This window comes from Scyliorhinus canicula, chromosome 8 (assembly GCF_902713615.1).
Source record: "Scyliorhinus canicula chromosome 8, sScyCan1.1, whole genome shotgun sequence".
NCBI classification, from domain to species: Eukaryota; Metazoa; Chordata; class Chondrichthyes; order Carcharhiniformes; family Scyliorhinidae; genus Scyliorhinus; species Scyliorhinus canicula.
The window spans coordinates 43825236-43847491 of NC_052153.1; the positions used below are offsets into that span (position 1 = coordinate 43825236).

Here is a 22256-nt window from a genome sequence, read left to right on the forward strand (position 1 = left end):
TCACAAGTAAGCTTCAATGAAGTTACTGTGAAAAGCCCCTTGTCGCCATATTCCGGCACTTGTTCGTGAAGGCTAGTACGGGAATTGAACCCGCGCTGCATGCCTTGATCTGCATTATAAGCCAGCTGTTTAGCCCATTGTGCTAAATCAACCCCTAATTAAAGGGATAATGGCAGCACATGTACAAAATGGGACAAGAGACAAATGGCAGAGAGTAGTTGTGAACATTTGCTTTAGGATCGAGGGAAATGTGCAGTACTTCCTGACAGGGTCACTGCTCTTTTTGATATATATCAATGACCTGGACTTGGGAATCCAGGGCATAATTTCAAAGCTGTGGGTGACACAAAACTCTGAAATGTAGCAACACAGTGAATAGTTGAGTAACAGACTAATAAAATGTGCCGACATGTGCCAGACACAATTTAAGAGAGAGAAGTATGAAGTGATGCATTTTGGTCAGAAGAATGAGAGGAGACAATATAAATTGAATTGTATATGTTTATAAGGGGTGTAAGAACAGAGAGAAGTTATGCTAAACCTTTACGAAACACTGGTTAGTCCCCAGCTGGAATATTGTGTCCAGTTCTAGACACCACGCTTCATGCAGCTTGGAGAGATTCCAGAGGAGATTCAAGAAAAAGGGAGCCAGGCATTCAAAACTTTAGTTACATGGAAGGCGTAGAGAAACTGGGATTGTTTGTCTATGAGCAGAGAAGGTATCGGGAGATTTAATAGAGGTGTCTAAAAATGTGATTTGTGGTTGAATGGCCTCCTTCAATGCTATAAGATTCTACAAAGATCTTACCACGATGACAGACTCAGTGATGGAAGTTTGCAGAAATGAGGCAGTTTCAGTAAATCGATACATGAACCAGAGAGAGTTAAAGTCCAGAAGATTTACAATAAATAATTGACTGACCATGGCCATTAATATCATAGAATATCATAGAATTTACAGTGCAGAAGGAGGCCATTCAGCCCATCGAGTCTGCACCGGCTCTTGGAAAGAGCACCCTACCCAAGGTCAACAACCCCACCCTATCCCCATAACCCAGTAACCCCACCCAACACTAAGGGCAATTTTGGACACTAAGGGCAATTTATCATGGCCAATCCACCTAACCTGCACATCTTTGGACTGTGGGAGGAAACCGGAGCACCCGGAGGAAACCCACGCACACACGGGGAGTATGTGCAGACTCCGCACAGACAGTGAGCCAAGCCGGAATCGAACCTGGGACCCTGGAGCTGTGAAGCAATTGTGCTATCCACAATGCTACAGTGCTGCCCAAGGGGCAATGGAGGGGTGGACCTGTCACCGAGGCTAAATTCTTCCCACTCAGCTTCAAATGATTGAGCAAGCCAAACTCCAACCTGATAGGGTGGTCCCAGCTTGATAAACAGTGTGAAGGGCCGGGATTCTCCCCTACCCGGCAGGGCGGGGGGTCCTGGCGTGACGGAGTGGCGTGAACCACTCCGGTGTCGGGCCACCCCAAAGGTGCGGAAGTCTCCGCACCTTGAGGGGCCAAGCCCTCACATTGAGGGGCTAGGCCCATCGTGGGCCGGAGAATCGGCAGCGGGGGGGGCCCGCCCACCGGTGCGGCACGATTCCCGCCCCCGCCGAATCTCTGGTGGCGGAGAATTCGGGACACGGCGGGGGAGGGATTGACGCCGGACTCCGGCGATTCTCCGACCCAGCAGGGGGTCGGAGAATCCCGCCCAAGGTTTGTGAAGGTTTGCTGCATGCATTTGGTGAGTTAAATTCCAATGGTCCATCTGTGCGCACACGGTGGTCCCTAAGTCTTGGTTCTGTACACTTGTGCCTAGGTTTTCTGGACATAGCTCAGTGGGGTCTGTGCCCTACACTTCAAATCCCTGTGTAGATTTCCCAGTGCTACGAAACAGAATATGCTGGAAACACTCAGTAGATCAGGCAGCATTTTCAGAGCAAGAAACTGTGATAAAGTTTCAGGTCCGTGATGTTTCATCAGAGCTGGAGAATTTTGGAGATGAACAACTTCTAAGCAGGTAAAGCAAGTAAAAAAAAAAGTAGTCGCCATAGTTGCAGTGACCATAGGCTGCTTTACCCTTTTGAGGGGGAGAGCTGACCTGTGGTGATTTAACCTGAGGATCACCACACTTCAGGTGAGGGTCAAGGTTGAGAAGGTGGGGCTTTCATGAATAACTTCAACCGGTACGGGAATTAAGCGAGCACTGTTGGTTTCGCTCTGCATCACGAGCCAACTGTCCAGCCAACTGTGCTAAACCAAGTAGGTACAGAGCCAAGGAAGGGGGGCTAGAAAATAACACAAGGGAAAGATCTATACTGGGTGGTCAGGGTGGGCAGGAGTGATTAAATATCAAAAGTGATACTGATGCAAGCCAAAAGAGGTGATAATGAGACAAATATGGAAGCATAAGATTCCTCAATGGCTTGGTACGGAGACTTCCAAATACGATGATGAATTTCCAAATGTTTGAACAAAATAGATATTTAGATGTGGAATTTTCAGTGGTCCAAATCATGTGGCTTTGTGACAGTCCTTTCAAACCTCTGTTTGTTTCAGATTATTCCTCAGAATAATAGCACAAAATCTACTCTCACTTATAACTACATTATTCATGAGGACTCCTTGCCAACTATCAGCAACAATAACGTACTTCAGGAAGATGTCCATGCATTTGAATGGGCTTTGAAGAGCTGGTCCCAGTGTTCCAAACCATGCGATGGAGGTAATTATGTCTGAACGTGAAGTAAAACATGAAAGCTCTGTCTCACCGGTACTTGTGGTTTGATGATTTTTGACTATAAAGTGGTGCCAGTTAACTGTTTACTGCACACAGTGCTAACCACAGTGTCAGCCATGGCTCAGGAGGAAAAACTCTCCTCTTTGAGTCAGATTCAATTCTCACTCCAGAAACCTCAGCACATAATTCAGGCTGACACCGTTCAGAATATTATCGAGGGCGTGCTGTATTGTTAGAGGTGTCACCTTTCGGATTATATGTTGAAGGGAGCCCCAGACTGTCAATCCTTTTTAAAAGTAGAGCAAAGGAGCTCTCCAGCGGACGTCTTGTGGCGCAGTGGGTAGCATCTCTGAGCCAGAAGCTCCGCATTCGAGTCCCATCGAAGGATTGATGGCTGAGGAAGATGTGTTCATTGTGTGGCCATGGGGTTGAGAATCGACCTGCAAATTCCTTCCAACATGCCAACGGCAGGCGGTAAGAGCAGGAGAGATTCTTGGTAAGCCATACTTGGTATGGAGTGGTGCCCTTTAAGCTATCAGCCTCTGGTGACAGGCGAGCAATCTGTTCCAAGTATAAAAAACTCACTATGGTAACATTTGAAGGGCTAACTTGTGCATTATGAGGTCCGGGAAGAAAAACAACAAAGGAGGTCTCCCCAATGTATTGGCCGGGACTTGAACCTTACCCAAGACCATTGAAAAAGATTATTGTCACATTGACTAGAAGTTTATGATAATGGTGATGTTACCAATGGTCACAGTTGTTAAAGAGTAACGGAGACTGTAGTTTCCGGCGACTACACACACACAGTTACACAAGGTGATCGGGAAGTTTTCTGTTTGAGTTTCTGTCGTCCGCCAGAGGTTTCACTGCAGTTGGAAGTGGTGTAAGAAGCCCCTCGATGTGTCAGGCTACTGCTCAGCAGTCCCAGGTGATGGTGCACCACCACCTTCTCAGGGTAACTGAGAAGGACCATAAATGTTGACCTGTGAAATGATACCCAATACCTGAGAATGAATAAATTAAAAGCTGAGGAATTGGATGGAGTGGAGGATGCAGCAAGTTGCTTTGTACAGTTATGTGCATACACAATACAAACGTGCAGGTTGTGCTTGTTCATAAAGGGGACTAAACTTTTGTTATTAGGTTTTCAGTACACAAAATATGGATGCCGTAGGAAGACTGACAATAAAATGGTTCATCGTAACTACTGTGATGCAGACAAAAAGCCAAAACCAATCCGCAGGATGTGTAACCTGCAAGAATGTACGTTACCTGTGTAAGTACCAATTGTTGCTGAGATCTGTTCCATTTATCTCAGTAGTTAAAAATCCACTCTCTACAAAAACAATCCGTGCCATTTTTTTCTGCATGGCAGGGTTGAGGGGTTGGTTTAGCACAGTGGGCTAAACAGCTGGCTTGTAATGCAAAACAAGGCCAGCAGCACGGGTTCAATTCCCGTACCAGCCTCCCTGAATAGGTGCTGGAATGTGGCGACTTGGGGCTTTTCGCAGTAAACTCATTGAAGCCTACTTGTGACAAAAAGTTATTATTATTATGATCTCAGTTGATGTTAATATTAGACAAGTCAGATTCTAGAGTGAATCCTGGCTTCATAAATCCTAACTTATTTTAAACCATGGAGGGCAGTTCCTGAACAAATTCACAGGAGTCTGCTAATAAACATATAACACAAAGAATAAAACATTTATTAAACAAGAAAAATAAAGTCTCTTACACCAGGAACAAAGGCTGGAAAGATTTCAATAAGAGACTCCGGTAAATGATTGAAACCACACTCTTCCTTCACTCCAACTATATCTTTATGGATACATCCAGATTTGTAAGAGTATGTGCAAGATTTTCTTTCACCCCTGCAACATTTTTCTCAGCCAGCAGCGGGATCTACTGGTCCTGCGACTAACAATACGACCAGAAGATCCCAGCACTGTGAACAGCTGGGAGATCTCACCCAACATATTTTTCCATACCTATCCTATACTCCAATATTCAGCATATGTGTCGACGTATGCGTCGGTACAGACTCGATGGGCCAAAGGGCCTCTTCTGCATTGTATTTTCTGTGATTCTGTGTGTGTGGTACAAGTGAACTAATAAGCCAACTGTGGTTGCACACGACCCACCTCGAAATAAAGGACTCATGCCACCAAAGCAGATTCCATGGACTTCTCATCAACAAAAGCTTGCAGAAGCTTGTCACCGTGAGCCAACCAGTTTCACTGAGATTTTGTCTTTCTCACGAGGTGTTCCAATCTCGATCCTTGAAAATGCTCTCCCGAATGTAATTTCCACTCGGATGCCTTCAACCAAGATCCAACTCCAGGGTTTCAGTCTTGCCTTCTGATGATCCTTTCCCTTTGATCTCCATGTAGACTCAAGCTTTACCTTCCATCCACACTATCAGATATTCGGCCATATGGATAGAGTACATATATATAGTGTGCGTGGATAGTGAACAGTGTGTACAAATACAATGTGAGTACTGTGTGTGTATCATATATGGCCTATGTGAGTATAGTGTTTGGGAATAGTGAACAGTTTGTATAGATAACATACTGTCTCTCAAAGTACAGTGTGTATGGATCATAAACAGTCTGCGGGAATGGTATATTCTGTGTGCCCAGTATGTGTTCACAGTCTCTGTGAGTACAGTCTGTGGAAATACATGTGTATATTATTCTGTCTGTAAAGTACTGTATGTGAATAATGTGTTGAGATATGTTGTATGTGTGGATTCTGTATATAAGGGAGTAGGTGCCGCTTTATCCCTGACTTACTATGTTAGCAGATATAAGAGTAAATATGCCTCTCTGCAATTGTCAATCCAATTTATTCGGTCACTGCTGATATCAATTTCTGAAATGTTATTAAACAATTACAGGTATTGCCTTCAATTAATTAGCTCCTTCTAAACTGGTTGATGCTTAAAATATGACAAGAATCTCTGCAAATTAATTTGATTTGGTGTTGTCCCTTACAGTTGGATAGCAGAGGAATGGGAACACTGCACAAAATCCTGTGGGAGTTCTGGATACCAAATCCGCACTGTTCGGTGTGTGCAGATGCTGACCGATGGAAGGAATCGTTCAGTCCACAGTAAATACTGCACTGGAGAACACCTGGAGAATCGCCGAGCTTGTAATCGAAAGCCTTGCCCAGCACAATGGAAGATGGGGCCCTGGTTAGAGGTCAGTGAACAGGCAACCTTCATATCAAATGCAATAGCTGTTGTTAAAAATCAGCAGGATTTATTGTTAATCCCAAACTGAGCCATTGGTTCTGTTCAGGAGTTGCATCTCATGGGGGAAAACAGTAATTAAAATGATGACTCCCTCCATGTAGCAAAGAAATGTTCAATATGAAATTATTAGGATTTCGCAAGTTCGCCAGACAGTGCAGACACCATTTGAAGAGGTGAGTGTGATGTTTTCTCATTACAGCAAGAATAAAAGATAGATAGAATAGCATTCACATCCCCAATATAAACAAAGCGTAACAAACAAGGGCACAGTACTGGTGAGTACATACCTGTCACAGTATGACGGAGCAGGAAGTTACAACTATCTGAGTATAAGACAGGGTGTTACAGCCAGCCTCAAGTGAGATTGCCCAAAAATTGTTGATCCGGGAGAGGCCCCATGACTTCTCACCGTCTGGCAGGGATACCCCAAAAATTGATACAAACATGAATGAGGGGGGATAACTGGCTCTGTGTCTTCATTCAAGCCACCCTCTACTGGCAGCCACAAAAGTTTATTCACTACTAAAAAGGTAAGGAGAAATGTTAAAGACATGCATCTACATTCATATGGATTAGAAGTAACAATTGAGTTCAATGGTCAGCAAATATAAATAAAATGTTATACGTAACAGATCTTGAGGTGCAAGGAATGGATGATGAGCATTGCAGCCATTACACATTGAAACCAGTATAGTTGACTTCTGCGGGGGAATAGTTGATTCTTCGGTTCAGGTCTTCTGTGGTTTGGTAGAGTTCTCTTGCCAGCAACAATCATTTTTGCCGGCTGATTGACTTCCACAGTGAGAGAGAGAGAGAGTTTTGAAATATTTGTGCAAAAGATTGTTATTTTTGCAGGGGTCCTGCTTAGCTTACTGTATCACACACATTTAGTGTGGAAGACTTCCGCCTGCTTCTCCTCACAGCACACACACAGACTGACACCAGCAAGCCAGCATCAAGCAGCTTTTAACACCCCCCTTTGCTATTTAAAGAGGACTGGAATATACTAGTCTCACCTAATGCAGTAGTTCCCAAACTTTTCCTTTAAGGGGCCCACTGACTGTCATCAAAAGCTTTTACTGATCACCGTGTATTCAAGTCATTTTAAACATTGTTTAAACATCCGCAAAATATAGCCTTTGGCTGATGGGAGCTGAAATATATCATGAGGGGTATTAAAAACGCAGTTATTTCCAATAGTTTATGATGCACATTCACAAATACATTGCTGGCCACTGCTCCCCAATACCCCAAGACAACGTGCCGGTGCTTGCTTGGCCTTCTTCACACCTCCCAACTGTTGCTCTGTTCATCTCTCACTCGGGTGGCTGAGCCTCAACCCTTGATGACTGCTGGTGGTCGTAGTTATTGGGCAGCTAATGGCCAAAGACTTCAGGTGTTTTTCAAAGGATTATTTATTAATTTCAATTGTGTTGTAATTCCTGGTCAAGTGGGGCTGGAATTAACTGCGCACTAGCCCAGGGGGCCATAATAATGGGGATTTCAAAGTTTGCTGATTCTGTAAGCAAAGTCGCCATAGTCCCAGATGACCGTAGGCTGACTAGTGGTGATTTAACCTGAGCATCAATTCGCCTCAAGTGAGGGGCAAGGTTGAGAAGATGGGGCCTTCATGAATAACCTCAGCTGGTATGGCGATTGAACCTGTGCTGCTGTTGAACTTGTTTTGCATCACAAACCAGCTGTCGAACCAACTGAGCTAGACCGGCCCCAAAGTAAAGTCACCATAGTCCCAGATGACCATAGGCTGCTTTTCTTTTTCACAGGGAGAGCTGACTGGTGGTAACTTAACCTGAGTATCACCAAACCTCAGGCGAGGAGCAAAGTTAAGAAGGCGGGGCCTTCCTGAATAACCTCAGCCGGTACGGGAATTAAACCCGCTCTTTTGCCTCGCTCTGCCATTGATTTGCTCACTCAACCTGTCCAGATCATGCTGCAGGATCGCTGCATCCTCGTCACAGTTCATCCTCCCACCCAACTGGCTATCATCTGCAAACATTGAGATGTTACATTTTGTTCCCTCATCCAAATCATTAATATATATTGTGAATAGCTGGGGTCCCAGCACCAATCCCTGTGGCACCCCACTGGTTACTGCCTGCCAATTTGAAAAGGACCCATTAATTCCTACTCTTTGTTTCCTCTCTGCCAACCAGTTTTCTTCCACCTCAATATACTTCCCCCAATCCCATATGCTTTAATCTTGCACAATAATATTTATCGGGACTTTTTGAAACACCTTCTGAAAATCCAAATATACCACATCGACTGGCTCCCCCTTGTCAACTGTACTAGTTACATCCTCAAAGAATTCCAACAGATTTGTCAAACATGATTTCCCCTCCATAAATCCATGCTGACTCTGACTGATCCTGCCACTGTGTTCTAAATGTTCCGCTACAAAGTCCTTGATAATGGATTCAAGAATTTTCCCCACTACCGATGTTAAGCTTCCTGGTCTATAATTCTCTGTTTTCTCTCTACCTCCCTTTTCGAATATTGGAGTGACATTAGCTACCCTCCAATCTGTAGGGACTGCTCCAGAGCCTGTAGAATCCCAGAACATGACCACCAATGCATCCACTATTTCCAGAGACACCTCCTTAAGCATTCTGGGTGCTTAAGGATTATCAGGCCCTGGCGATTTATCTGCCTTCAATCCCATCAGTTTTCCCAACACCATTTTGCTACTAATATTGATGTCCCTCAGTTCTTCCCTGTCACCAAACCATTCATTCCCCAACATTTCTGGTCTATGATTTGTGTCCTCTTTTGTGAAGACAGAGCCAAAGTGTGTATTCAATTGCTCAGCCATTTCATTGTCCCTTATTATGCATTCCTCTGTTTCAGACTGTAGGGGGCCTACATTCGTCTTTACCAATCTCTTTCTCTTCACATATAGAAACTCGAAGTGTCAGTCTTTATGTCCCCTGCAAGCTCACTTTTGTACTGTATTTTCCCCGTCTTAATCAATCCCTTTGTCCTTCTTTGCTGAATTCTAAACTGCTCCCAATCCTTGGACCTATTCTTTTTCTGGGCCAATCTGCATACTTCTTCCTTGGATCAGATACTATTTGTAATTTCCTTTGTAAGCCATGGATTGGCCCTCTTACCCCCTTTGCTTTTGTGCCAGACAGGAGTGAACAGTTGCTGAAGTTCTTCCATGCGTTCCTTGAATGTTTGCTATTGCCTATCCACTGTCAACCATTCAGGTAACTCTCCCCAATCTATCAAGGCCAACTCACAGCTCATGGGCGGAATTCTCCGACCCCCTCCCCAGCGCATGCGCCGGTATGACGTCAGCAGCCGCTACCGCTCTGGTGCATGTGCGGACTTACGCCAGCCGGCGAAGTCCTTTCGGCCCCGGCTGGCGTGGCGCCAAAGGCCATTCACGCCAGCCGGCAGAGAGGGAAACACTATGGCGCGGGCCTAGCCCCTCAATGTGAGGGCTTGGCCCCTAAAGGTGCGGAGAATACAGCACCTTTGGGGCGGCCCGACGCCGGAGTGGTTCACGCCACTCCAAGACGCCGGGACCCCCCGCCCTGCCGGGTAGGGGAGAATCCTGGCCCATATCTTCATAATTTCCTTCATTAAGACTCAGCACCCTAGTCTCCAAATCAACTACTTCACTCTCCATCTTGATAAAAAATTCTGTCATGCGGCAGAATCTTGTTCACCCAGCAAAACCAGGAGACAAGTCCATGAATTAATGAACATTTCTCTCCTAAACCATTATTGGTTGCAGAAAGATTCTGATTTCATTGCCACAGTCAGGAAGAAGGTTAAACCATTTTACAGTTTGTAGCGTCTTTTAAAAGATTTGCTGGATACAGTGAATTTGGTACAACACTTGATGACAGGCTTGGTTGTGGATTGTGTAGTGAAGCTATTCAGAGGAAGCTGCTTACTGTCAGTGATTTAACTCTAAAAGCTCCTATGGACGTTGCCATATCTATGAAGCTTGCTGCGTGAGAAGCTTCGTGGATAGGGTTTGGAATCCTAGAATCCCTACAGTGCAGAAGGAGGTCATTTGGCCCATCGAGTCTGCACCAGCCCCTGGAAAGAGCTCTGTACTTAAACTCATGCCTCCATCCTATCCCTGTAACTCAGTAACACTGCCTAACATTTTGCTCAGTGAGGGGCAATTTAGCATGGCCAATCCACATAACTGCACATCTTTGGACTGTGGGAAGAAACCGGAGCACCCAGAGTAAACCCAAGCAGACACAGAGAGAAAGTGCTGAACTCCACTCAGACAGTCACCCGAGGCCGGAATAGAACCTGCTTCCTTGGTACTGTGAGGCAGCAGTGCTAACTACTGGGCCACCATGTCACCCTAGCATGTATCGACAAAATGGATACCTCAAGGAACAGGGCTGCAAGATGCAACCATGTTACCGTTATACACAGTTTGATTTGGTAACTCCCCCTGATATTTCAGAGATCATCAAACAACAACAAGCACAAATTGCTAGGAAGGGGGAAATCTCTTAAGAGACAAGTATTTAAATTGGGAGAAAGAGTGTAAGCTAAGAATTGTACCACTAATGAGAATTGGGTAGCAACTAATGTCCGAGCAAAGACAGGTCCAATATCATGCCCCGTACGGACAGACGATGTAAGAGTTTGGCAATGTCATGCTGATTAGTTACTTATTCCACAAGTAAGCTTGCAGAAACTTTCAAGAGGTTCTGGGCGGTATTCTCCGCTCCCGATAAAAAACGGGATGGCCGTCGTGAAATCGGCCGAGCTTCACGACGGCTCGATACGGACCCGCTCCCGAGCTATTCACGCCCCGGAAATGGGCTAGGAGCGGGGCCGCGGGTGTCACGCGTCAAATGACGCGAAAAGGCTGCGACTCCCGAATGATGCCACAATGACGCCGCTCAGCATCGTAAAAAGGCGCGAGCGGCCAGAAGAACGGAGGAAGCGGCGAGGATGGTCGAGCCACGGAGGGCCGTCTCTCCCCCCCCCTTCTCCTTCTCGCCCCCTTCTCCTTCTCCCCCCCACCCCCATTCTCCCCCCCTCCCCCGCTGTTCGTTGCGTTCTCCGGGATGCCAGCCCCGGTTTGCTCACAGTCCGGCTGTCCGCTTACCTCCTCGTCAGCCAGCTCGACTGGCTGACGAATTTGAAAAGCAAATGTGTCAGCCGGCGTACTCAACTTGCGTGCCGACGTCGGGACTTCGGCCCATCCAGGCCGGAGAATAGTGGGAGGCCGGTTTTGGCCGTTTCGGGCAATTTGACGGGGTTATTCGCGGGAAAGGCGGTCGGAAAAATTTGCGTGTTGGGGAGAATAGTGGGAGTGTGTCGGACCGGCGTTGCGGGAAAAAACGGCGCGTCCCGCTATTCTCCGTACTGGCACGGGGCCGGAGAATTCCGCCCTTTACCTTTAGATACCAGAGATAGTGACCAGTTCAAATTCTGCTTCTGAAGACTTTTCCGTGCCAACAGTGACAGTTACTGAAACAACTATTCAAGAATTACCATCAACAGAAAGGAATGAGACACTTCTGAGGTCGCAAGTAGCTGAGTTCAAGAACACCAAATTCTACCGAAAAGTATTACACGTCCACCACAGAGACTGTCTTATTGAATTGAGCAGATCATTATCTTGATTGTGTGAGCAAAACCCTTAATAAACCTCTCATCATGTTTTACAAGAATCCAGAGTGTGAGCACCTCCATACCTTTTCTTTTTGTGGCGACAAAGAAATATAACAGTGTGATGAATGATTCCTGCACCTTTAATGTAGTGATCCCTTTAAGACCGGGTTTGGAACCCTGGGGGACTCAGCCTCCGGCTTCACCCCCCAAGGAGCCATGTATAAGGTAATGTTCAGTGGGCAGTGTGCAGTGAGCACACTTCTCGGTAGCTGTCTGGTTCTCTGCTCATTAAAGCCTTTGTATTACCAATCATCTCTCTCGAGTTGTAATTGACGGTATCTCAAACAGGTTTGTTCGTTCTTTCCATTGTTGATTGTCTTTCATTCTTTCTAGTGTTCTGTTACATGTGGTGAAGGAATTGAACAAAGACAGGTCAGATGTCGTCCAAGTGATCAGTGTGATGGTGAGAAGCCGGAAGTGACAAGAGTCTGCAAGCGCCCTCCTTGTGGTGGTATGTATCTGAGACAGGACCTTCATCAGGTCCAGAGTTACAAAACCACTAGGATTCTCTTCAAATCTCCTAAGATAAATGTGCTAGGCACTGCTGCATGAAAGCCAGGAGAAATACCAGAATTTTCTTTTTGGAATTTTGCTCCAGTTTCCTCCCACAAGTCCCGAACGTTGTGCTGTTAGGTCATTTGAACATTCTGAATTCTCCCATATGTGTATCCGAACAGGCGCTGGAATGTGGCGACTAGGGGCCTTTCACAGTAACCTCATTTCGGTGTTAATGTAAGCCGACTTGTGACAATAAAGATTATTATTTTGTTACTTTATTTGCTTATATTGTTCTGCCTTTGTCCCTTATTTGAAATCTATTGATATAGCAGACTACGAGCAACCTGTGCAGTTCCTGAACGGTCTGTAACTCCCGGTTATCAGGAAAAGCCATGAGGGGCATGTGACTCCTGTTATCAGGACAGGCGGTGAGAGGCCTGTGATACCCCGCTGCCAGGGCAGGTCATGGAGTGCCTGTGACCCCATTAATCAGGACAGGCTATGCAGAGCCTCTTACTCCGCAGGACAGTCCATTGTAGAATATTTTCTGAACTTTCTCGTCCCCGCCAGTTTTACTTCATACCCTGCTGTAGTGGGGCCTCCAGCAGTAGGTGCCAGTGGTGGGAAAAGAGCACTGAGTTGGGGAAACTGTCAGCCCTGTGGCCCTACTCTTGCCTGTTGTGCTAGTTTCTTGCAGTCACAGTTAACATTAAATGAGCATGCCAGTTTCAAGGCGATATAAATGCTTTGTAGTGTCAGTGATGCAGTTTGTTTTATATAATAACTACATTAATAATCCATGACTGACCAGAGTGGCTGGAAGAAAGTGCAGTGTGAGTGGCTATTGTCCCACTGACCTTTTTACTGCAGCATGTTTTGTTATAATCCCTCTCAAATTGGAAGACTTCTCTTTAGTTATTACAGCAATGCTGACGTTCCTGTGATTTGGTAGCTTAATAAAAACACTGTCCCTTTGACTGTAAATTAAATCCATAAACAAAACCAACACAAGGAGACGACACACACCATAGTCCAGAATGTTCTCCCTCTGTTCTGATAAATGACCACGGTTGTAAAATAATAGACAAAGGAGTTCGAACAAAACCAATAACATTTTTATATTGCGCTATGCATATGATTTGATTATGGTTGCTTGGCCGTATGATCAGGCAATTTAATGGCGATGATACAGATTTTAATTTCTCCACATGGAATATTTTAGCTTTCTCCTAAATTGAATAAACAACTTAATTTCACCTTGCAGATGGACCCTGTGTGCGAGACAAGTCTATATTCTGCCAGATGGAAGTGCTTGCTCGCTATTGCTCCATCCCGGGTTATAACAAACTCTGCTGTGAATCCTGCAGCAAGCGCAGTAGTACCCTGCCTCCCCCCTTCTTCACTGGCGCTGCTGAAATGGAGGATGCAATGGCTGAAGCTGACCACGTGATGACACCAACTCATCAGCCCGACTCCACATCCAGGAGCAGAGGTCCGCAAGCCAACAGGCTGGCCAGAGCAAAGAACAACAAGCCGAGCGCAGTAACCCCAGGACGCGGCAAAACAAAAGGTGTGAATTCCTCCCAAAAAAAGACCCCTGCAGCTGGTAGGCCTCACAGAGTGGAGGCTTCACAGAATCAGCTTCACTTAATTCAAAGCAATCCTATTGCCATCAGCAATAGCTCCACAGCTACCCATTCATCAGACAGAGCGGTAAAGACACCAGAAAGACATGCTGCGTTATGATCTCAACCGGTAGAGACATGAAGGAGCATGATTCTTACATACATCAGATACTTTTGGGAAATATTACCATATAAAAAGATACAACTGTTGACATCATGGTGCATGTATTATTTGAAAAGGACTTTCTGCATTGTCAATTAACTTAAACTGTCAATTGTTCCTTGAAAAACAACACATTTAAGTAGTAAAGTGCTGGCACTTTGCTCTTTGTCAATAAATTGGCCAGCATCCAAATTGTTTGGGCTCATTAAACAAACACCAAAGATTTTCACAATGAGGAGGAAATATCCAGGTTTGTTGGTGCTGTCTTCACAAAGGATTAAGACTATATATTGCACATCAGCTGATGTTCAAAAATTAAAGCAAGAAATACAAAGCGAAGCTCAATTTGTTCAAGGGTTTACAGTGTTGCATTGATACAAAATGGTATTCAGTAAAGTCAGTTGCTTATGTCAATGAAACCCGTATTATTTAAATCATTTGCAGCCGTTGTGTAAATACTGTATATGCAAACCCGTATTATATTTTAAAAATACAATTTGTACCACGAGATTTTGTTTAGCAATGTTACAAAACCATTTCTAAATTTAAGTATGTACCTGATGCTGTAAAACTGCCCTGATACACTTCACAAATTGCAGTGAGGAGCAACAGATACAATGATGGGTCAGGCAAGAATTACTGGTTCCTTTAACAATTTAACTTGGCAGTAATTACATGCAGGTCTCCCAATTCCTCTGGTGCTAGTAAAAATAAACTGCAAAACTGAAGTAATAGCTGATTTGGAACTGCTCATCAAGTCAGCCAGTAATTAAGCAGAGTACACTTTGCTTAATATTCTGATGATTACTTACATTCAACAGAAGATATCCCACCATTTTCCTTCCATGTACCCATTGGATCTGCTGAGCCTTTCAAGAATCTGCTGTTCTTGCTCTCTCACTCATTGGGTAGATGTAAATGTCCTTCTAAAGCCAACTGTTTGAAGACAGTTATTTATCCAGTTATGAAATTTTTAAAAAAAATTTAGAGTACCCAATGCATTTTTCCCAATTAAGGGGCAATATGGCATGGCCAATCCACCTACCCTGCACATCTTTGGGCTTGGGGGGTGGCAAGACCCATGCAAACACGGGGAGAATGTGCAAACTCTACATAGACAGTGACCCAGAGCCGGGATCGAACCTGGGACCTCGGTGCCGTGAGGCAGCAGTGCTAACCACTGCACCGCCGTGTCTGCCCCTATGGAATTTAAATGTAAAAGGGAATTTCCATTTTCATTTGAGGCCAAGATATTCCGTGCCGACTTTCTATCACCTCATAGTCACCTTTGCTCACAGTAGATTTGTTTGGAAAAGTAGTCTATTTGAATCTCTTTCCATCTAATCAGTCATGCACTCCAGGACATTATGATACAATATTCATATGTGTCTAACCGAAAACATCAGGATCTAAAAATATTGGCTGGCCAACTGAAATATCCTCACCTGATTGGATTGGAGGGGGTACAGGGATCCACCCAACCCCACGTTCAAAACCACTTTCCACACCGATCTGCAGGTTATAGGAAACAGACTTAAGTACTACAATAATGGTGGCCTAATTTTATCCCAAAATGACAATGTCACTATGACATGCAAAATATAATTTGGATATTCTAGTAACGAGTAACCTCACTAACTTAGAAACTTACCGCAGGACAGAACTATTTTAAAAATGGTGAGCGAGTAGCATCAAATCAAATGTATTGTAATGTACAGAAGCAAATGGCAGGATGGAAAGATAAAGATAAGTGAGTGCCCCATTATGTTCTCAAAAGACATAGTTAGGATCTAACAATTGGATGCACATAGTGGTACACTATGGAAGAGCGTTTGTCATTGTCCCACCAGTAGTCAAATAGGGTGCAGTCAAGTCAATGCCTTTAAAGAATTATTGCCAAGGCCTTTGAAGGTGAATGAAGCTAGTGTTTAGCTTATAAGATGACAACCCCTGAGCCTCAGACATTTGCATAGAAATTATTTAAGAATCCCTCTTTTACCCCACAAATGGAAATAGTCCGAATTACTTTGTCTTATTTGCTTTCGTTTGTACAATCACTTAGGTGCCTGTTTTATTCTGAGTGTACACTACTGATGCTGTTTGTTGTGTTGGGGAGCACATCGCAATAAAAGTAACATCCAAGATGATGTCCTTTGAAGCTGTTTGAATTTATGGTGTTGATTGTGTTTGTGCCTCTTTATTTACCTCCCCCTTCCTTCACTAGCGAACTGCCCGAGTGACTTTCCCATGCTCATTGGTAGATTTGACTTCAACTTCTGTTGAGCACTTCAAATTGTCAGTAGGGTCATTTGTTGATATGTTAAAATTGCTGAGTCACTCACAACATTCTATTTCAAAACGCAACATCAATGCCTTAATGACATTTTTTTGGATTGAGTTTGATTGCAATACCTGTCACGCCTAACAGCAGTGCTGTGATTGATAGCGATGTTCGGTTATTTGCTGATAGTAACAGCGTAACCCCCGAAGGCATCTCTTTCACATATGAAGAAATATCGGCATCTCACAGAGGTATGCAAAGTCAAATGTAGGCCTTGACTCACTGTTGGTACTCTCATCTGAGGTTATGGGTTCTAGCCCCACTCTAGACACCCCCTATACCCAACACCATTTCCTAGAAGATGTGTGTGTGTGTGTGTGAAATGAAAAAATGAAATGAAAATCGCTTATTGTCACGAGTAGGCTTCAATGAAGTTACTGTGAAAAGCCCCTAGTCACCACATTCCGGCGCCTGTTCGGGGAGGCTGGTATGGGAATTGAACCGTGCTGCTGGCCTGCCTTGGTCTGCTTTAAAAGCCAGCGATTTAGCCTTGTGTGCTAAACCGGCCCCTCATGAATGCCCTCTCATCAGTTCCATCAGATGCCTGAACTTTTGAAGAAAGCTAGACAGGGCCACTGTGACCTTGGCTCCAAGACATGCAGGCCAAGGTTTTCGAATGAAATCTAGGAAGTGTCTGAAATTTCTGAGTTCCATCTCCGAACCTGACATTTCCCCATCTTCGCGGGGGCTGCAGTGAAGTCAAGTGGGGGGATTTGTGTATGCGTGATTTGCGACGGCATTGGCCATTTAACTCACAACCTGCCTCCACTGAAGTGGGATTTTGATCAGCCAATCTGTGCTGCTTTGATCAGCTGAGAGGAGGTCTGAACTGGGTAGATTTGTTTAGATAGCTGACGTAGGGTACCCCTTTAGATAGGATCCCAGGATTCCCTTGGGAGAGGTAAGGCACTCTGTGGGAGAGGTTTGTGATTGTTAAATGTAAACATGATTATGCACTTTATTCGCAAAAAAACTAAATGAAAGAACTGTCCAGCTGTCTAATCTGTCAAAGCAAGTGTCCAAGGATACTAGGTGAATTGGCTTGACGAGTTAAGGGTAAAGGGTGGTAGGTGGGGGCATGAATTGGCACCAAGGTGGCATGGGAATGGGGAGAGGGGAATGGGTTGGCATGAATGGGGCATAGGGTGAAGAGTGAGGGCTGGTGACCTGTTTTTGTTTTACTCTTATTTATTTGAGCACAGTGTCGAGTTCAGGCAGGCTTTCCACCGACCCAGCCCACTTCCACACCAGGCAGCCTCTGCACTCATTCTGCAGTCATCCATCCTGAATCTTATTTCAGCATAATATAGGGTGTCCATTGAGAGCCACCCTCCTGCTCTAGCTGTTGACCCCCCACCCCCTTGCCCATGAACCCTATCCATAATCCCCCTCCCATCATCACTTGTCTGTGCCCTGGGATCCAGCAGCAATCTTTGACATTGAGTGGGTGCAGTACCAGCTGTAGCCACCACTTCCCTGCTGGTGCTGCCTTTCAATAGAGGTGCCAGCTTCTCTTGGCAGGCAGGGCATCTGCCCCAGGATCTCAGATTGCAAGAAAAGCCCACGTGTGTCCTATTAAATGCAAGAGTGGCAATTAATTTGGCGGACCTACCCTAAAAGATGTGGCATTGGGTTCCCGTCAACTCTCTAGCCAGCAGATGAGAACCTGTTGCCTCCATTAAATTCAGCGCTGGGAGAAGTAGAAGATTGTGGTTCAAAGTTTTGTGCAGTAATAGACGCTCGTACAGGACTATCATGATGGGTATCATTTATTTAAATGCATGTATCAAATACTTAAATAATATTTTAGAATGATTTGCTGAAAGCAGCAAGGGATGGTTCTACTAATATGGAGCAAACAGTTTGACACTTGAAAGAACCAAGGGCGCTGGGACAGAGTCCAGATAGTCCTCGACTGCTAATCGACACTGGCACTACTGGTCCGGTTTGCTCTTGCCTGTACAAAAGCGGCGCTGAACATGGGCCAGAACAAGTGGCGCCAACTGAATGGTATCCTCACCAGGCTCCCGTCCCTACCAGTAGTGGACAAAGTCACATTGCCAATGACCTTTATGGACACCTTACCCATGACGGCTACCCAAATCCACACGTGGACCCAAAGCGACCCTACGTTGTCGAAATTGTGCCACCCCTTCCTACATGCTGGCTCAAAGGAAAACCCCCACAGGATCGGTGGGCCTTGTGATGTTTTCTATTGGGTCTATCAGGATGCTTAGAGAATGTAGTGTTAACAAAGAACATCAAGCTAAGTTATTGAACAAAGCTGATTTATTTTACACTACTAAATTAAAGATTCTAACCAGTCAACAAGGAATAAGTTATTAAATAAAACAATATGATATCTCTTCCAACAGAACTCTATGCTACACATCTGAGACTGGATTCTCCGTTTTGGGGACTATGTTCCCACGCCGTTGTGAAAACTGTGGTCTTTTACGCCAGGAAAAGGGTACTGGCAGACAGCTGTCGTAGAGCTTGCAGCTCTAGCTGCTGATACGGGCCCGCCAACTTCCGGGTCAGAGGCTGCGATGCGCACAGCGGCGGCCTCCAGCGGCAGTGCCGTGCTCCATGGCGGACTCAGCCCGTGGACCAGGACCACCAAAATAATGCCCCTGCTTGCTCGCGCCGGACCGCCCACACACATATCCCCCAGTCCTGAATGATCGGCCCTCCCCTGACTGTGGCAGCCCCAGACTGAGTCTGCAGCTGCCGCGTGAGGTTCCCGAATGGCAGGACCATATTAGATCCATGCCGCTGGGAATTTGGCCTGTTGGAGACGAAGAATTGCGGGGTGGGCATCATTACGCCACATTTCGGGGCGTGGAGAATAGCGGAACCAGCGGCAGTCCCTATTTCGTGCACAGAACCTGATTCTCTGCCCCATCGCCGAATGTGATTTCGGCGTCAGGGTACGGAGAATCCAGCCCCTAATCTTTCCAACGCCTTACTGTCATGTGAGAGTGCCTTTAAGAATTGGATGTTTAAGAGATGTACCTTTAAGAAATTAGACTGATCATATTACTGAAGTGATGTCACGGGGGGGAGCTGAGCTCACTTCTGCATTTTGGGAGTTTTAGTTTCAGTTTGAAGAAAGCTTGGGTGTGTGCTGGTGATCTCTGCCATGAAGGACTATCTCTTAATCCTTTGTTGAAATCGGAATTGTAAAAAGGTCTCAGTATTGAATATAAATATAATGTGCTTCTGTTTGAAGGATTTGTTAAGTCTTTTGGATGTGTAAAGGAACAGTTTGCAGGATTGGGTAGTGTTGTATTTTTTTCAGGGTTATCTTTGAAGTAAGGAGTGTTAAGAGATCCAATGTTTGTTTAAAAGGTTAATTTGAGTTCATGGAATAAACATTGTTTTGTTTTAAAAACCACGTGTCCATAATTGTAATACTACACCTGGGGAACAGAACATGTGCTTCAAAAGCAACAAATCATTAAAGGTGAGGGTTGGTTGAACTCCATGATACATTTTTGGGTTCTGAAATCACCTCTCCCATAATAATTGGGGCTCGTCTGGGATAAAAGTCTATCTATTGGATTGGCTTTTGTGAACATAAAGACAGTGAAGGATTGTTGCTTTTCCGGTGTGGTATATTAGTTTAAGTGTGTTGTGGACAATGGCTCTTTCAGAGGCTCAGAAGTTTTTGGGGGTGGAGAATGTCACATGCAGTACCTTATGGACAGAGACTAAAAACAGACTGTTAGATTTGGCAAAAACATTGCAGTTAACATTACCTGACAAAATGCGAAAAGGTGATGTAATTATGGCGGTGGCTAAGCATTTAAAGTTGCCTGAGATACAGTTTGACTCATTGGAAATGGCAAAAATTCAGTTGCAAATTAAAGAAATGGAACATGAGAAAGAATTAAAGTGGCTTGAATACGAAAGAGAGAGAGAGCGGAAAAAGATAGTGAGAGAGAGGAAAAAGAAAAGCAGAGTGAAGAAAGGAGAAAAGAAAGAATAGCCCGAGAGGAACAAAAGGAAAGAGAAAGGGAGATACAGATCAGGGAGAAATATAAAGAGAGAGAGTTTGAACTTCAGAAAATGGCCATGAAACAAGACAGTCAGTTAAAATTGGCAGATGTAAAGGGAAATGTACAGTTGGATGATAGTGATGAGGATAGTGAGGAAGAGCGTCAAGGTCGAAGGCGTGGCGGGAATCTATTTAAATATGTCCAAGCGTTGCCAAGGTTTGACGAGAAGGAAGTGGAAGCCTTTTTCATTTCATTTGAGATGGTAGCTAAACAAATGAATTGGCCACAGGACATGTGGGTGTTACTAATTCAAACAAAGCTGGTAGGTAGAGCTTGTGAAGTGTTTGCATCACTTCCGGAGGAGGATCTGGAACGTATGAGGAGATGATGAAAATTTATCTTAACTGCATATGAGCTAGTGCCTGAAGCTTACAGACAAAGGTTTAGAAATTTAAGGAAAGAATTTGGTCAAACATACATGGAGTTTGAAAGGCTCAAACAGAGTAACGTTGATAGGTGGAGAAGGGCTTTGAAAACAGACCAAACGTATGAAGCTCTCAGAGAATTGATACTTTCAGAGGAGTTTAAAAATTAAATTCCTGATGTAGAGAGAACTCATGTGGAAGAACAGAGGGTTAAAACTGCGAGATTAGCAGCAGAAATGGCAGATGATTATGAATTAGTTCAGAAATCAAAGATTGGTTTTCGACATCAGTTTCAGCCGGTGAGGGATAGAAACTGGGGGCATGAGAAATGAGTGGTAAAGGTAAAGATGATCTAATGGGAGACATTAAAGAGAGTGTACCTCAGATTAAAAAAGAAATTCAGGAGGGTGGAAAGGAGATGTAAAGTTTCAAATGTTTTCACTGGAATAAACTAGGCCATGTAAAGTCACAGTGTTGGTGGTTGAAGAAAAGCACTGGAAAGGCTGATGTGGTAAAACAGGATAAGACAGTGGGATTTGTTAGAGTGGTAAAGGAAAGCCCAAGGGAAGCGAAGGAGGCGCAAACGATTGTACAGCTTGTTCAAGAAGTAATTCTTAAGAAGGTGCCAGATGTCTTTAAAGAATTTACTTGTGTGGGTAAAGTTTACTCATGTGTATCAGGAGGAGCTGGTAAAGAAGTCACCATTTTAAGAGATACAGGGGCTAGTCAATCTTTAATGGCAAGAGATGAGGAATTATGTAGTTTGGGAGGCATGTTGCCAGAAAAGGTGGTGATTTGTGGAATTCAGGGTGAGAGGGGTAGCGTTCCATTATATAAGGTAAGGTTGGAAAGTCCAGTGAAGAGTGGTGAAGTGGTAGTAGGAGTAATAGAGAAACTATCTTGTCCAGGAATACAGTTTATCTTTGGTAATGATATAGATGGATCGCAAATGGGAGTGATGCCCACTGTGGTTGATAAGCCAGTGGAAAATCAGACAACTGAAGTGTTGAAGGACGAATATCCTGGGATTTTTCCGTATAGTGTAGTAACAAGGTCGCAAAGTCACAGGTTAATACAAGAGGAGAAATCAAAGAGTGAAGATGAAGTTGATGTGCAATTATCAGAAACGATTTTTGATCGAATGGTTGAAAAAGAACAAGAACAGATGGAGGATGAGGCGGATATTTTTAGTTCAGGAAAATTGGCGGAGTTACAACAGAAAGATGTAGAAATAAAATGGATGTATCAGAAAACATGTACGGAAGAGGAATCTGTGTGTATACCAGAGTGTTATTACTGTAAAAGTGATGTTGATGAGGAAATGGAGACCTGTACATATGCAGGCGGATGAAAAACGGGCAGAAGTGCATCAAGTAGTATTGCCGGTAGGGTATAGAAAGGAGGTGTTGCGAGTTGCACATGAGGTACCAGTGGGAGGTCATTTGGGAATAAGGACAACTCAGGCTAAAATCCAGAAACATTTTTATTGGCCTGGACTACATAAAGAT

General features: G+C 44.5%; 1 protein-coding gene across 3 annotated transcripts in view; it reads left to right on the forward strand.

Annotated features, from left to right (window-relative positions):
- Positions 1 to 16149, forward strand: part of adamts3 (ADAM metallopeptidase with thrombospondin type 1 motif, 3) — a 274671-nt gene extending 258522 nt beyond the window's left edge. For all 3 annotated transcript variants that reach the window (XM_038804456.1, XM_038804457.1, XM_038804458.1), the window contains 5 exons: positions 2571 to 2736; positions 3898 to 4030; positions 5753 to 5960; positions 12029 to 12146; positions 13458 to 16149. In XM_038804456.1, the coding sequence (XP_038660384.1) occupies positions 2571 to 2736; positions 3898 to 4030; positions 5753 to 5960; positions 12029 to 12146; positions 13458 to 13939 (1107 nt within the window). In that variant the 3' untranslated portion in view covers positions 13940 to 16149. The remainder of the gene's footprint in view (positions 1 to 2570; positions 2737 to 3897; positions 4031 to 5752; positions 5961 to 12028; positions 12147 to 13457) is intronic.
- The last annotated feature ends 6107 nt before the right edge of the window (positions 16150 to 22256 follow it).